The following is a 17099-nucleotide window of genomic DNA, read 5'->3' on the forward strand; positions in this document are numbered from 1 at the left end:
ATTGACCAAGTCTTTTGGGCCACCTCTCTCAGATGGTAGCGGGACACACAGTCTAATAGTGGCTCTGGCCCTTCCTAGAAGGGTGAGCTCATAAACCAGAGTCTGATGTCAGTAACTGACTAGATGAGGGCATACAAATTAAAGCTTGATCCAGACAAGACAGAAGCACTCCTGGGCAGTGGAAAGGCAGATCAAGAAAGACAGATTCAGTCTGTACTTGATGGACTTACACTCCCCTTGAAAACTCAGATCTATCACTTGGGTGTGGTCATGGACTCCAGTCTGCACAATGGATGGCCAGAAGCAGAATTACATAGTCAAAGCCAGTGTGCTAGCTTCTTGGAGATGTCTGACTTGACTAAGATGACACATGCCAATCTGTAGATTGTTGAGTAAATCTGACTGGTTCAAAACAGGGCCTATTATTATTATCATTATTTATTATTTATTTAATTTATACCCCGCCTATCTGGTCGGTGTATAAAGAATATACAACTACAATGTTTGTTGTAGGTTTTTCGGGCTACCTGGCCATGTTCTTAAGGTTTTTCTTCCCAACATTTCACCAGTCTCTGTGGCTGGCATCTTCAAAGGACAGGAGTCAGAACTCTGGCCGTGAAAGACTTCGAGAATACAATATACAAATCGCTTTTGATAACAGCTCAGTTATCTAGCACAACTATATGTGCTGGTTGAGGGAAATAGCCTCACTGAGGAACAGGCCTGATTCAGAACAGGCAGGGCCACTATAGACCAGGCATTAGTTTTGCAACATCTAGTGAATAAATATTCCACTCCTAAAGGGGGCTCTCTGTATAAGGCTTTTATAGACTTCAAATCTGCATTTGATTTGATTCATAGGGAAAAATTGTGGGCAAAATTAGAGGCTACAAATATTGACAAAAGATTCCTTTTTTCTAATGAGGTGACTGCATGAAAATACTAGTCTTAAGGTTATTTGTAATAAGGTGGGACTGTTATCTAATGTGATACCATCATTTAATGGGGTCAAGGAAGACTGTAGTCTAGCCTTAGCATTGTTTAATTTCTATACTAATGAAATAGTGAATAATTTTTTTGAAAGCAGACTTTCATCCCCCAAGCTGAGTACTCGCCCCCTCTCAATTTTGCTGTACCCAGATGATACGGTCTAGATGTCAACTTTGCGTGTGGGTCTACGGAGAATTCTGAAAACCCTAGCCCCATATTCCTCCAAAGAGGAACTTTCGATTAATTACAAGACAAAGGTTATGGTTATTAGCAGAAGACAAAATAAACATAGATGGGCATTAAATGGGAACAACATAGAGCAAGTATCCTGTTACACACATTTAGGTAAGATATTTCATTTCTCAGGACAGAGGTCCTCCCATTTGAACCATGTAATATCAAATGCACAGAAATGCAGGACTGTGCTATTGAGGTTCTTTTACACTAAAAGTGGACAATATGTACCATCAGCGATCCAAGTCTTCAAAGCTAGAATTATAGCCCAAATGCTTTATGAGACTCAACTGTTCGAATATTCTAATTTGAAGCCCTTGGAAATTTGTTTAGTCATTAAGTCATGTCTGACTCTTTGTGACCCCATGGACCAGAGCACACCAGGCCTTAATGTCTTCCACTGTCTCCCGGAGTTGGGTCAAATTCATGTTGGTCGCTTCAATGACACTGTCCAACCATCTCATCCTCTGTTGTTCTCTTCTCCTTTTGCCTTCACACTTTCCCAGCATCAGGGTCTTATCCAGGGAGATTTCTCATGAGGTGGCCAAAGTATTGGAGCCTCAGCTTCAGGATCTGTCCTTCCAGTGAGCACTCAGGATTGAGTTCCTTAAGAATTGATAGGTTTGTTCTCCTTGCAGTCCAGGGGACTCTCAAGAGTCTCCTCCAGCACCACAATTCAAAAGCATCAATTCTTCGGTGGTCAGCCTTCTTTATGGTCCAGCTCTCACTTCCATGCATTGCTACTGGAAAAACCATAGCTTTGACTATGCGGACCTTTGTCGGCAAGGTGAGGTCTCTGCTTTTTAAGATACTGTCTAGGTTTGTCATCGCTTTCCTCCCAAGAAGCAGGAGTCTTTTACTTTTGTGGTGCTGCTGTCACCATCTGCAGTGATCATGGAGCCCAAGAAAGTAAAATCTGTCACTGCCTCCATATCTTGCACTTCTATTTCCCAGGAGATGATGGGACCAGTGGCCATGATCTTGTTGTTGTTGTTTTTATGTTGAGCTTCAGACTATCTTTTGCGCTCTTCCCTTTCACCTTCATTAAGAGGTTCTTTAATCCCTCCTCACTGTCTGCCATCAGAGTGGTATCATCTGCATATTTGAGGTTGTTGATATTTCTTCCCGCAATCTTATTCCTGGCTTGGGATTCCTCCAGTCCAGCCTTTCACATGATGTATTCTGCATATTAGTTAAATAAGCAGGGAGACAATATACAGCCTTGTCATACTCCTTTCCCAATTTTGAACCAATCAATTGTTCCATGACCAGTTCTAACTGTTGCTTCCTGTCCCACATATAGATTTCTCAGGAGATAGATAAGGTGGTCGGTCAGGCACTCTCATTTCGTTAAGAACTTGCCACAGTTTGCTGTGGTCCATTGCTAACATGCGCTGGATTATGGAGAAAGCCAGAGAGTTCCAGAAAAATATCTACTTCTGCTTCATTGACTATGCGAAAGCCTTTGACTGTGTGGACCACAGCAAACTATGGCAAGTTCTTAAAGAAATGGGAGTGCCTGACCACTTTATCTGTCTCCTGAGAAACCTATATGTGGGACAGGAAGCAACAGTTAGAACTGGTCATGGAACAACTGAGTGGTTCAAAATTGGGAAAGGAGTACAGCAAGGCTGTATATTGTCCCCCAGCTTATTTAACTTATATGCAGAATACATCATGCGGAAGGCTGGACTGGAAGAAACCCAAGCCGGAATTAAGATTGCCGGAAGAAATATCAACAACCTCAGATATGCAGATGATACCACTCTGATGGCAGAAAGTGAGGAGGAATTAAAGAACCTTGTAATGAGAGTGAAAGAGGAGAGTGCAAAAAACGGTCTGAAACTCAACATCAAAAAAACTAAGATCATGGCCACTGGTCCCATCACCTCCTGGGAAATAGAAGGGGAAGATATGGAGGCAGTGTCAAATTTTATCTTCCTGGGCTCCATGATCACTGCAGATGGAGACAGCAGCCCTGAAATTAAAAGGCGCCTTCTTCTTGGGAGGAAAGCGATGACAAATCTTGACAGCATCTTGAAAAGCAGAGACATCACCTTGCCAACAAAAGTCCGAATAGTCAAAGCTATGGTTTTTCCTGTAGTGATGTATGGAAGTGAGAGCTGGACCATAAAGAAAGCAGACCGCCGAAGAATTGATGCTTTTGAATTGTGGTGCTGGAGGAGGCTCTTGAGAATCCCCTGGACTGCAAGGAGAACAAACCTATCAGTTCTAAAGGAAATCAACCCTGAATGCTCACTTGAAGGACAGATCCTGAAGCTGAGGCTCCAGTACTTTGGCCATCTCATGAGAAGAAAAGAGTCCTTGGAAAAAACCTTGATGTTAGGAAGGTGTGATGGCAAGAGGAGAAGGGGACGACCGAGGATGAGATGGCTGGACAGTGTCTGCGAAGCAACCAACATGAACCTGACACAACTCCGGGAGGCAGTAGAAGACAGGAGGGCCTGGCGTGCTCTGGTCCATGGGGTCACGAAGGGTCGGACACGACTAAACGACTAAACACACACACACAGTCAAAGACTTTTGTGTAGTCAATGAAGCAGAAGTAGATTTTTTTTTTTTTGGAGCTCTCTGGTTTTCTCCATACAGTGGACCCTCAACTTACAGACGGCTCGACTTACAGACTTTTCGAATTACAAACTTCTCTAGCTGCAAAATTTAGGTTCGACTTGCAGCCGGAGAATCGACTTCCGGACCAGAAAAAAAAAAAAAAAAAAAAATGGAACAAAAACGGAACAAAAACGTCCGGTTACGGATTAATCGGTTTTCAATGCATTGTAGGTCAATGGAGACTCGACCTACAGACTTTTCGACCTGCAGCCACTGTTCCAATACGGATTAATTTCATAAGTAGAGGGTCCACTGTAATCCAGTGCATGTTAGCAATTTGGTCTCTAATTCCTCTGTCCCTTCGGAATCCAGCTTGTAGTTCTGGGAGTTCTCAGTCCACATACTGCTGAAGCCTGCCATGGAGGATTTGGAGCATAACCTTGCTAGCGTGTGAAATTAATGCAACTGTACGGTAGTTGGGGTATTCTTTGGCATTGCCCTTTTTGGGATTGGGATGTAGACTGATCTTTTCCAATCCTCTGGCCATTGCTGAGATTTCCAAACTTGCTGGCATATTGAGTGTAGCACCTTAACAGCATCATATTTTAAGATTTTAAATAGTTCAGCTGGAATGCCATCACCTCCACTGGCCTTGTTGTTAACCATGCTTTCTAAAGCCCATGATTTCACTCTCCAAGATATCTGGCTCAAGGTCAGCAACCACACTATCTAGGTTGTCCGGGACATCCAGATCTTTCTGGTGTAATTCGTCTGTGTATTCTTGCCACCTCTTCTTGATGCCTTCTGCTTCTGCAAGGTCCCTACCATTTTTGTCTTTTATCATGTCCACCTTTGCACTAAAGGTTCCTTTAATATCTCCAAATTTCTTGAACAGATCTCTGGTTTTTCCATTTCTATCATTTTCCTCTATTTCTTTGCACTGTTCATTTAGGAAGGCCCTCTTGTCTCTCCTTGCTATTCTTTGGAAGTCTGCATTCAATTTTCTGTAACTTTCCCTATCCCCCTAGCATTTTGTTTCCCTTCTCTTCTCTGCTGTTTGGACGGCCTCGTTGGACAGCCACTTTGCTTTCTTGCATTTCCTTTTCTTTGGGATGGTTTTTGTTGCTGTCTCCTGTAGAAAGTTACAAACCTCCATCCATAGTTCTTCAGGCACTCTGTCCATCAAATCAAGTTCCTTAAATCTGTTCTTCATTTCCACTGTGTATTCATAAGGGATTTGGTTTAGATTAGACCTGACTAGCCCAGTGGTTTTTCCTACTTTCATCAGCTTAAGCTTGAATTTTGCTGTAAGACGCTGATGATCAGAGCCACAATCAGCTCCAGGTCTTGTTTTTGCTGACTATATAGACCTTCTCCATCCTTGGCTGCAGAGAATATAGTCAATCTGATTACGGTATTGCCCATCTGGTAATTTCCATGTGTAGAGTTGCCTCTTGTGTTGTTGGAAAAGAGTGTTTGTGATGACCAGCTTGTTCTCTTGACAAAACTCTTTTAGCTTTGCCATGCTTCATTTGTAACTCCAAGGCCAAACTTCCCTGTTGTTCCTTTTATCTCTTGACTCCCTGCTTTAGCATTCCAGTCCCCTATAATGAGAAGAACATCTTTCTTTGGTGTCAGTTCTAGAAGTTGTTGTAAGTTTTCACAGAATTGGTTAATTTCAGCCTCTTTAGCATCAGTGGTTGGTGCATAAACTTGGATTACTGTGATGCTGAAAAGTCTTCCTTGGATTTGTACTGAAATCATTCTATCATTTTTGAGATTGTATCCCAATATAGCTTTTCCCACTCTTTTGTTGACTATGAGGTCTACTCCATTTCTTCTACAGGATTCTTGCCCACAATAGTAAATATGGTAATAGTCTGAATTGAATTCTCCCATTCCCATCCGTTTTAATTCATTGATACTCAGCATGTCAATATTTATTCTTGCCATTTTCTGTTTGACCAGATCCAGCTTACCAAGATTCATAGATTCCAGGTTCCTATGCAGTATTTTTCTTTGCAGCATTGGACTTTCATTCCAGGCACGTCTGCAGCTGAGCATCCTTTCGGCTTTGGCCCATCCGCTTCATTAGCTCTGGAGCTACTTGTCCTTGTCCTCTGTTCTTCTTTAATAGCATGCTGGATGCCTTTGGACCTGAGGGGCTCATCTTCCAGCGTCTTATCTTTTAGACTTTTGTTTCTGTCTATGGAGTTTTCTTGACAGGGATACTGGAGTGGCTTGCCAGTTCCTGCTCCAGGTGGATCGCATTTAATCAGAACTCTCCACTATGACCTGTCCGTCTTCGGTGTCCTTGCATGGCATAGCCCATAGCTTCTGTGAATTACTCAAGCCCCTTTGCCACAACAAGGCAGCAATCCGTGAAGGGGCGCTTGGAAATAGTACAGACAAATTTTTGAGAGGGATCTTCCTGGTGCCTCAAAGTGTCTTGAAGGCTACACTTTGATTGGAGGCAGGATTAGTTTCCATCAAAGCACATGCTTTGGCGCACATGTTTAATTACTGGTTGAAACTTATTTTTGCTCCAACAGGTTTGGCACCCTTTATATTAGTAGACATCTTTTAATCAACTTGGAAGAGGAGTCTATCTGCTGAATTACTGAGTAGGGCTTCTCCTCAGGTGTTAGAATAGCAATGGCCATATTAATGCCAAGGCAGCCACCAAAAAGAGGATCTGGGAAGTCGAGCTCCAAGAACAAATGCTGGACAAACTTAGTGTATTTAGGAACAGTGCATTTAGAACGCCCAGTTATCTATTTAAAATAACAATCTCCAAATTTAGGAAATCTTATGTCAGCTAGATTTAACGTACTTCCATCTAGAGTACTAGAAGGCAGATATCAGAGTTTGCCAGTCACTAATGAAGTGTGACTTTAGAATGAGGCAAAGACTGAAAGTGCTGATCATGTCATCTTAGTGCTTCTTCTATCGAGACATTCGGAAGGATCTCCTCCAGCCCATACTGCAAAAATTTCAAAGGAGGTCCAGAGAATTTTATGTTGCGCTCTTATTCTCAGACAAGAAATAACTAAAGCAGTGGCGAAGTTTTGTGTGGCAGCAATGAAGTGTCGCTGTTCTCTCCTTGCACCAATTAAAGCAATGCAGATGTTTAGTAATGGTGTGTGCTGGCCACCATCTCCACAGTCCTGTGAAACTATGGAAACTCTATAAAACTGAGTCATATTATAATAGGCTGTATATTTCAAATTGTATTTTCACGTTTTACTATTATATACAATAATAATATCTGAATATATATGTGGGTCAGTGACCGCAATAAAGATCAGAATCAGTATGTGCTGGTTGTGATGTATAAAGCCCTATAAGGCCTGGGTCCAGGCTACCTGAAAGATTGTATTCTCATATACAATCTTGCTTGGGTTTTGAAAAAAGCAGGAGAGGGCCTTCTCTCAGTCACAACACCTGCAAACCCTGTGACACAGTAGTTAAACTGCAGTACTGCAGTCAAGCCTCTGTTCACAAGCTAAGTTCTATCCTGACAAATTCAGGATGTCAGCTCAAAGTTGACTCAGTCTTCCATGCTTCCAAGGTTGGTAAATCGAGCACCCCAGTTTCACTGGAGGGTGGGCAAAGTGTTGTTTGCATAAGTGTTGTAAGCTCCCCAAAGGTTGTTTTAGCACTACAGGGTGGTATATAAGTCAAAACAACAACAACATTCAGAAGTTTGCTTGGATATGAGAGAAGGCCTTCTCTGTTACTGCTCCCAGGCTATGGAAATACCTGCCAGATATAGGATGGTCCCTCTTTTCCATCCTTCTACTTTCTATTCAGCCAGGCCACTGGTGGCTGGCACCTTAATGGTCCAGGGTGTGGGACTGGGTGCGCTGAGTTTGCTATATATTCAATGTGAAGTCTGACCTGCTATTTTAAAGGCAGTATGTTTTAAAGAGTTTTCTCTGAATTGTGTTTTAATATCATAATAATATATTGATTTAGTTATAGTTTATACTTTGGCATGTAAAATAATTTTATCAGACTGAACACCCAGTTTCTTCAGTCACACAGACCAATGAAGTGGGTAGCATAATTAATACAATTAGCTCCCTTTATGGAACTTCACTTAGGTAGGAACTCAAACAATTTACCAATTGCCCAACAAAAAAGGTAAACTGGAGTCTCACACAATAGACACCTCTCTTAACAGAAGCAACCACAGAGGATTTAAGAGGTGGGTTCACCATGTATGCAATTTACAAGATGAAATGCTGGCTTTATATGAAAAATATTACTGTATATTCCATCTAAAAAAAGATAATTTAATGCAATGTGGAACACAATATGACAGACTAAACTCCTTTTTTAAGTGAAATGATATACACTTGTCATCCTAGGTTCTGAAGAACATGCAACATGAGCAGAAACAAAAGGCAGAACTTATATTCAACCTCTACATTTCTCTATTTATACTATTTGTTAGCTATAGCATAATTTTTAAACTTTGTTGTAAACATATCTGCTAGTATTTATCACAATTATTGTTAACAACAGTGAAGAATGAAAAAATGATAAAAGAATTTATTAAACACAGCTAAATAGAAATGTGGGAAAAAGCAGTGCCTTTCACTCTAAACCACAGTGGGTTCAAGTTTTGTGTCATTATACTCATTTTCAAAGTGAATAACTTTGGAGGAGCTCCCAACTAACAGAGGTATGAGGCAATTCTTCCATTTGTCATTCCTGGATAGCTCAGTGAATTAGGTAACTGGCTGAAACAGAAGAGCTGGCCTGTGTGTGACCTTGGTCAAGCAATATAGTCCCAGGATGCCCCTGGAAGAAGTGAAACCACTTCTGAGTTCAGTGGTGCCCCGCTTGACGATTACCTTGTTAGACGAGGAAATTGCTTAACAATGAAGTTTTTGTCATCGCTTTTGCGATCGCAAAACAATGTTTTAAATGGGAAAAATCGCTTCACGATGATCGGTTCCCTACTTCGGGAAACGATTTTTCGCTAAACAACTATCAGAAAACAGCTGACTGCTGGGTTTCAAAATGGCCGCCCGCTGTGCTTAGGATGGATTCCTCGCATTACAAGCACCAGAAAATGGCCACCCTATGGAGGATCTTCACTGGATGCTGAGGTATTTTGCCCACTGGAACGCAGTGAGTGGTTTTCAATGCATTTCAATGGGCTTTTTCATTTCACTTGACGAGGATTTCACTTAACAGCGATTTTGCTGGAGTGGATTATCCTCATCAAGCGAGGCACCACTGTACTGTCTACCTAGAAAACCCTGAAAAAGGTTGCCATAAGTCACAAATACTACTACTACTACTACTACTACTACTACTACTAAACATTTTTGCCTTTCTGTCTCATTGGAAATGGTTAGAAATTACTATATACTCAAAGATGAGCAGTCAACATTTGTTGTAAGTTACTGTGTATCACTTTATCCCATGACTATGCTATAATGCTAGCCAGGGACTGTATACCGTATTTTTCCACATATAAGATGCCCACTCACTTTTCTAACCCAAAATTTCTTTCATTGCAAGAAAGTGGAGGGGGAAGGCAGGGATCAAAGCGCTCTGATTCCTGCTTTCCCTCTCCACTTTCTTGCAAGGAAAGTGCTTTCCCTCCACTTTCTTTGCAAAAAGCTGCTTTTCCCCTCCACTTTTTGCAATGAAACTGCAAGGGGAAAGCAGCTTTTTAAACTAAAGTGTAGGGGGAAAGAAGGAATCGCTTTCCCTCTCCACTTTTGTTGCAAAAAGTGTAGGAAGAAAGCAGCTTTTGCAATGAAAGTGTAGGGGGAAAGCAGGAATTGCTTTCCCCTCCACTTTCTTGCAAGGAAAGTATAGGGGGAAAGCAGGGATCAAAGCGCTTTGATCCCTTCCCCTTCCTTATTTCTGCGTATAAAACAACCCTCAATTTTCCTCTAATTATTTTAGGCAAAAATGTCCTTTTATACATGAAAAAATACGGTATACGTACAACAAATAAATCTGCACTCCACTTTTTCATGGCCAACAGCCAATGCAGCTTCTTTCTACAGCAACTGCCTAATAATTTTCTACAGTGAATTGTTCGATATCTGATTCTACTCAAGAATCATAGAGAATTCCTCTTCTGAATAATGTAATGAAATAAACAAAGCTGTTGAACACCAAAAGGAGAAAAATAATTTGTCAAGTGCCTTCAGCAGACAAATCGGTCTTCAGCAAATGTTTCATATAGCTGCAGTAAAATGTGCATTCTGGCACTTTGTCTTTGAAAGCAGTTACAGCCAATGATATGCACTAAACACAACAATCTCTAATAAAACACCAAACATTTGAATTAATCAGCTGTTACATATCTAAGTAGGTGCTCAATAATATTATTGTTGCTAATAGTTTCCATTCCAGTAAAACTTGTTAAATTATACTTACCTCCAGATCCTAATTGCTTATAGAATCTGTATTCCAAGTGCAACTGTGGTGCTCTTGACTTCATTGGCTCCTAAAAAGACCAAGATTTTGAATTTTAAAAGTCAAGATCTCAATGAAACACTTATACTAATGCATGGTAATAAACCGTGAGGTGATTATATCCGTGTTTACAATTAGTTTAAGACTATATGAAAAGAAACCTTTCCAATCTATGTGTTTTCTACTTCAGCCACTTTCCAAAAAGTTGTTCTTGTGACAATATGAGATTGTTAATAACAATGTTTCACTTCTTAACCTATATTCCATATTGCATACAGAACTGTTCTTTTCAAAACTGCTTCTTCTCTAAGAGTTAGATCAAATGTAAAATACCCAAGAATTCCAAAAATTGAGATAATCCCAGAAAACATAATAATTGAGGGATTACAGGAGTAAAATATTCCCCACCTTGAAAGAACACAAGCCACTGGGACAATGGCTAAACTACTTGGGAAGGTGCACCCACAGAGCTTTCCATTTCCTGCAATAGTAATCATACCAAGTGATGCACAGTAGCTCCCATTTGCTATTATAGTTATCTGCCTCCCTCCAAATAACTGAGTCTCACCCTTTGGTCCTCTAGTAGTTTTAAATTTCTAGCAGCCACAGACAGCATGACCACAGTTAAGGATTCTGAGAGTTCAGTTTAGTTCAGTTTATTGTTACAGTCCTTAGACCAATCACATAGCAAAAATAAACCTTTACAAATTTCCAGAATTCAAAATACATCATAAAAACTTTTAGCATTAAAAGACAATTTAAAATCTAATGTCTAGTTACTGTAGAATTTCCAAGACCCAAGTCCATAGAGAATCTGGCTACTTGGAAACTGATCTTGAGGTCTATATCAGGAAGTAGTTCAAGTCTGTTTTTCTTCTGAATGCCCAGGAATGTTTTCAATCAATGGGGTGATGATCTCCTTGCGTACCACCTCATAATGTGGGCAGGTAAAGAACATGTGCTCTGTAGTCTTAAGAGACAAGTACAAAGCCTTTCAGTGAAAGGGATATTCTTGTGCTTCCCTTCAAGTACAGCAGAAGAGAGTGCCAAGCACCTTGCCAAGGTGAAGGCTTTTCTAAACCCCTTTGCTTCCAGTGATGTTAAAATAATTTTCCAGTTCAGCAGTTTTTTTAGATACGCCATCACCATAATATCCTGAATTCTCTATTCATCTAATATTTTTTGCCTGATCTATTCCAAAAGATAAAAGCATCTGAGGGGAAAGGTTGATTTTTCAGTGTATAGCTCTGGACAGATCCGAACCAGTTGGATTGAAAATTGTCACAGAGTATCAAAGACACAGGCCTTGTGGATTTAGATGTCTCTTTAAGATTCAGAGAATGAAAGCCCCACAAGATTGAGATCCACTGCTCCCAACATAAGAAATTAAGATATGTCCCTAAATACTGTAGTCCATTACAGCATTTATTCTGCTCTGTGCTTTGGCCCTCTGAAAGTGGAAAAGGCAGCAATTCAAAGAAACAATTTCCTCAAGTTTTCAGAATCAATTATTGTTTGTCCTTTCATAATATGACAACATTCAGACAAGAACTGCTCAAATGGTAAAATTAACCACATAGACAAGGACATGCAGCACTTCAGTGCAACAATCTTAGCTGGACCACAACACTCACTAGGAAAGAACAGGCAGAAGCTCAGGCCACATTGGCAGGTGCTTACCACTCTTTTAAAAACTCACAGACTTAAAAGCTTTCTCTATTCCTGACCGCAAATGTGAACAAAAAACAAATCTTGCTTGGACTTAGTATTTCTCAGTGTTCTCTAGTCACTTATAGTACAGTGGTGCCTCACTAGATGATTACCTCGCAAAACGATGAATTCGCTAGACAATGACTTTTTTGAGCCATGTTGCGCTTCGCAAAACGATTGTTCCTATGGGCAATTTTCGCTAGATGATGTTTGGGTCCTTGCCCCACAAGATTTTTTTTTTTTTTTTAAAAACAGTTTCACAAGACTTTTTCTCCCCCATTGGAACAGATTAATTACATAAGATCTACTTTTTTATCCCAAAAAAGTGGGGGAGAAATTGTATGCTGCTGGCTTTCCAGGGTCTGCCTCCTAGAAAGCCAGCAGCATACGCTTTCTCCCCCACTTTTTTGGGATAAAAAATGTAGCTCTTATGTAATTAATCTGTTACAATGGGGGAAAAAATCTTGCAAAGCATCACCAATGGGGCGATGGCTGCAAATTTAAATAGTAGAGGATGGTGAAAACAGCTAGGAACCAAAGGGTAAAGAGATTGTAAAAACACCAAGGAAATCACAAACGCAATCCCCCATTAACACAAATTATGCAGTTGGGTTCCCCACATTTAGGGACATAAGGGGTATTAGCATAAGGTATATTAGCATATGCTAATACCTGTGCACTAGAGGATTGTGGGAGGAACACCTAGCCCTGATGGGGGTCCCGCAGGGCACCCCAAAACACTGAGGAACTCTCTTGGCCTCTGGCAGGACTGGGGCTGTGCAGCCTTGTACTGAGTGGGAGGTGCAGCCAGAGGGTCACCATGCCTTGGGGGGGGGGTCAGGGGACAGAAGGGGGTAGGAGGTGCAAGGGCCATTCCAACTCATATCTTGCAGGGGAAATACCATGTCATAAAAGTGGTTTTCCCAGGGTAAGGCTCATCCATTGCACTTTGGGTGTGCTGATGATTCCTGTGGTTTCCCCAAATGTGGGGAATTCAACTGCATAATTTATGTTAATGGGGGATTGCATTTGTGATTTCCCTGGTCTTTATAGAATCCTTTTCATCTCTTTTTCCGTTATCAGGACCCATTGCAAAAGCAGCAAGTCCTGGTAAAGGAACAGGGCAAAAGGAGTCATCATTATCAGGAGCCAGGGGGCTACTTTGACTCCTTTCACCCTTTCTTTGCTGCTGGAAAGAGAAAGAGGGGGAAGGCCATCTGGTACCCATTGCATTTCCAAAGGCAGTGCAGGTGAGGGGATTGCTTTTCCCCAGTATGGTATGGGGAACTGTGTTTTGCAAGATGATGTTCTCTATGGACAATTTTCGCAAGACAGTGATTTTTTTTCCCCATTGGAACGCATTAAATAGATTTCAATGCATTCCTATGGGGAACTGCATTTCGTAAGACGATGTTTTCGCAAGACAGTGATTTCCACGGAACGAATTAAAATCGTCTTGCGAGGCACCACTGTATACCAATACTTGGGGAGGGAGGGAGGGACTGCTCCATACTATGAACTCTGAAGAAGGGCTTAATGAGTAACAACTTGAACTAAAAATATTAATCTCACCACCATTTAACTGGCACAATGAAGCAGGAGAATGTTTTTCTCTAATGGAAATTAGTGTGGGTCTGTACATTTATAGCAATGAAAAAAACACAATGTTCTTTAGAAGTCTTCAACACAAAAATGCAGAGGCTGGCATTCCAATGGCATCAAGTGGGAAGGGACATCCAAAAGCAACTTTTATTATTTATGTAGTCTGAAAACAGCAAGAAAAAAAAACTGGAAATCTTTACAAGCAGTCTTAGAACAAACAAGAATAATATATTTAAGACTACTATTATTAATAAAATGACAAAAATTACTGTAAGGGCCGTCCTCACAAAAATAAACCTATTATATAAAAATGTACCCTAGTTGCCAGTGATGAAACATTGCAATTCTACAAGTATCGTCTTAGAAGTAAGCACCAGTGAGGGCAACATGGCTCATTCCTGTGTAAAGATTCATAGGATAGATTACAGTCTTAATGGGAGTTGGGTAGTATTATTCCCTGACAAAACAATTTCCAGAAAAGCATGCTATGATTATCAACAAGACACAGAGAACTATATATTTAAATATTTCTATACAGACACAGTTTTAAAATAATTTTTATCCAAGTAGCACATGTCATTTCCTGTAGAGAAATGACAGCAAAAATGTGTAATATTGGTCACCAGAAATTTCTTGGCAACATTCTGGAGCCTCTTGGCAACTGCCAAAATGAACCAGTGATCTGACCAATAATGCGTAATTTGAAAATATTAAGCAATGCAGATTAGTCCCCAAACAAAAAGCAAACCACCTTTAGAAAGATTAGGTAAGTTCAGCCCAAAGAATTAAGCAAAGTGTGCTGCTTATACACCATCTTTAAAGCCCTCTCTGGGCTGTTTACAATTTAATTATGGAGGCTATATATTGCCCCACCCCAGCAAGCTGGATACTTAATTTACCAATTTTGGAAGGACAAAAGGCTGTCTACCTTGAGCTGGATACCTGGGACTGTCAGGATCAAACTGAGGTAATCAGCAGAGTTTTCACTGCAGTACTGCAGTTTAATCATTGCACCACGAGGCTCTTCATGTCATCAACTTTACGAGCTAGCAATACCCGAATATTAAGGGTCTGAACCAAGAAAAATATTGCAACATGCCAGTTTTTGTGATTATTCATGGATATTTATTTATTATATACTGGCCAAAATCCTGTTATCCCAGTCTGTGACCTTGGAAGGACCGGGCTGCCGGGACAGCAGCACAGTGGGTAGGACCGGGGGATCCCCTTCGCTGGCTCCCTACCCTGCAGACTCACCAGTGTCTGCAGCGACTCCCAAGCTCTGTGGGCAAAAGAGCAGGAGTGTGAAAAAGGCAAGGTGCAAGGGGCACCCCAGCTGGGGCAGCCACGTTGGATCAAGAGAGGCACCGCCAGTGGCAGCCACCCAAATGGCAGGGAAGCAGTGGCAGCATGCAGGCGAGGGCTGCCGTTGAGAACTTCTGCCAGGTGGCTTCATGGCTCATAGCTTCCTTCGGGGAAGGCCAGAGGGTGGGTGGGGCAGGGTGACTGAAGTAGCGGTGCTGAGGAAGAGGTGCCTGATCTCAATGTGGAAGCAGATGGGTGGGGGGGCGCTTGGGGCTGGGCCCCTTCCCAGGCAAAGGTGGTGGAGTGGCTCAGCACCGAAGCAAAATAATGTCAAGACCCAGCAACATTCCCTCTCCAAGAAAAAATAAGCTGCCACAGCCTCTGCCCAGTAGTTACCTACTTGGGGGGAAAGTGTGCATATGTACTTGGAGCAAAACAGAGGAAAGGTCAGGGCTAGGAATCAAAAAGAAAGCTTCTGAAGGCAGGGGAATAAAATATTGGCGGCAGCGGGGGAAGTCCAGGAGTCCGAATATGGCCGGGATCGCCCGGCGCGGCGCGGCTCCCAGCAGATTAGGCCCCAAACACCAATCCCAACGCCGATTGTGCTTCCGAAGCACGATCGGCGGCGGCGGGGGACCTCCGAGATGCCTCCCATGGCGGCAGAGAAGCCCTGGAAGGCATCCGGAGGCACGATCATTGGCCAAACAAACAAAGGAACACCAAATTTGAATTTGGCGCTTTCCCTGCCTCCCCCTTCCAGTCTGTAGGTCGATTCTCCAGCTGCAAGTCGACTGGAAATCTTGCGGCCGGGGAAGTCCAGACCTCAAAAAGTACGTCAAGGGTCCTCTCTCTCTCTCTCTCTCTCTCTCTCTCTCTCTCTCTCTCTCTCTCTCTGTGTGTGTGTGTGTGTGCGCGTGCGTGCCTTTAGATATATACAGTGGTACCCCACATAGCAACGATAATCCGTGCAACCAAAATCGTCACTATACGGATTTGTCGCTATGCGAAATAAAAAAGGCCATAGGAATGCATTAAAATCCGTTTAATGCGTTCCTATGGGCAAAAAAAAATCACCTTTATGCGAAAATCCTCCATATGGCTGCCATTTTCGCTGCCCGGTAAGCGAGGAATCTGGGCGAAAACACAGAGGGCGGCCATTTTTTTACCCGGCGGCCACTTTGGAACCGCCGATCAGCTGTTGGGAAATCATCGTTATGGGAAAATTGGTAAGCGAAACAGCTTACCAATCATCGCAAAGCAATTTTTCCCATTAGAAACATCACAATGCGATTGCAAAAACGATTGCAAAAAATCCGTCGCTATGCAGATTCGTCGTTAAATGGGGTGCCCGTTAAGCGAGGCACCACTGTATGTATATGCCTTTAGAAAGGTTGTCAAAACTGAACTCTTTGAAGAGGCCTTTAAAAATATTCTCACCCTGTGATAGATTAACCCACTATATTTAAATTTTGTCTACATTTAGCTGTCACGGGGTGAGGGGATGGGAGTCTTCTGTTGGAATTACATGTTGATGTGAGGTGTGTGTGTGTCTATATAAACAAACAAACAAAGGAACAAGCAGGCAAACAAAATAGGCAGAAGAGAAGACAGAGGATAATATGTACACAGAAAAACAGAAAGGCATGCTTGTTACAAGTGGACAATCCAAGTATCATAGGCTCTCAGCAATTACTCTCCTCTTTACCTGATCAGGTATGAGACCAGGTATGCAATTACCCTTTGTGGAGACCTGCACAGGTCTCCAAAGGTGATATCAGAATATCTCAATGCATCTTAACTTTTTTACCCAGGGTCATGTCACTACCTTTTGTTTGCAAAAAAGGAGGGGCATGCCCCAGGAACATACTTCACCTAAACAGCTAGAAACTGCAATTAAGAAAAACTTTTCTCCATCATAACTATGAAAATGTACCAAGGAAGCCACTCAATCAGGGGAAAACACACACTTTTGAAATGAAATGGTTATTTACAGTTTAGGTTTCTTTTATTCTTATTAAATGTTAAGCTATTCTTACAGAATTGTTCCATGAGGCCAACTATTTCTTTACTCTTTAATCCAACCACATCTAAGCAAGCAAGAATTCATGCTTTTGAGCAATGATATCACCATATTATAAGCACCAATGTAATTTGGGATTCTGTTTTGCACAGTGCCAAGGAGGTCCAAACTATTCTGGGACCCAGATATGGGAAGGATATGAGAGAAGAGGGCTTAA

General features: G+C 41.7%; 1 protein-coding gene and 1 non-coding gene across 10 annotated transcripts in view; one reads left to right on the top strand and one right to left on the bottom strand.

Annotated features, from left to right (window-relative positions):
* Positions 1–17099, bottom strand: part of CSNK1G3 (casein kinase 1 gamma 3) — an 86077-nt gene that overhangs the window by 40931 nt on the left and 28047 nt on the right. For all 9 annotated transcript variants that reach the window (XM_078386224.1, XM_020790674.3, XM_020790670.3 and 6 more), the window contains one exon: positions 10207–10276. In XM_078386224.1, the coding sequence (XP_078242350.1) occupies positions 10207–10270 (64 nt within the window). In that variant the 5' untranslated portion in view covers positions 10271–10276. The remainder of the gene's footprint in view (positions 1–10206; positions 10277–17099) is intronic.
* Positions 12834–12999, top strand: LOC140705054 (U1 spliceosomal RNA). Its single transcript, XR_012084617.2, has one exon. It is a non-coding gene; the product is annotated as a U1 spliceosomal RNA (small nuclear RNA).

The sequence above is a fragment of the Pogona vitticeps genome, chromosome 2 (genome assembly GCF_051106095.1).
Source record: "Pogona vitticeps strain Pit_001003342236 chromosome 2, PviZW2.1, whole genome shotgun sequence".
Classification (NCBI taxonomy): Eukaryota; Metazoa; Chordata; class Lepidosauria; order Squamata; family Agamidae; genus Pogona; species Pogona vitticeps.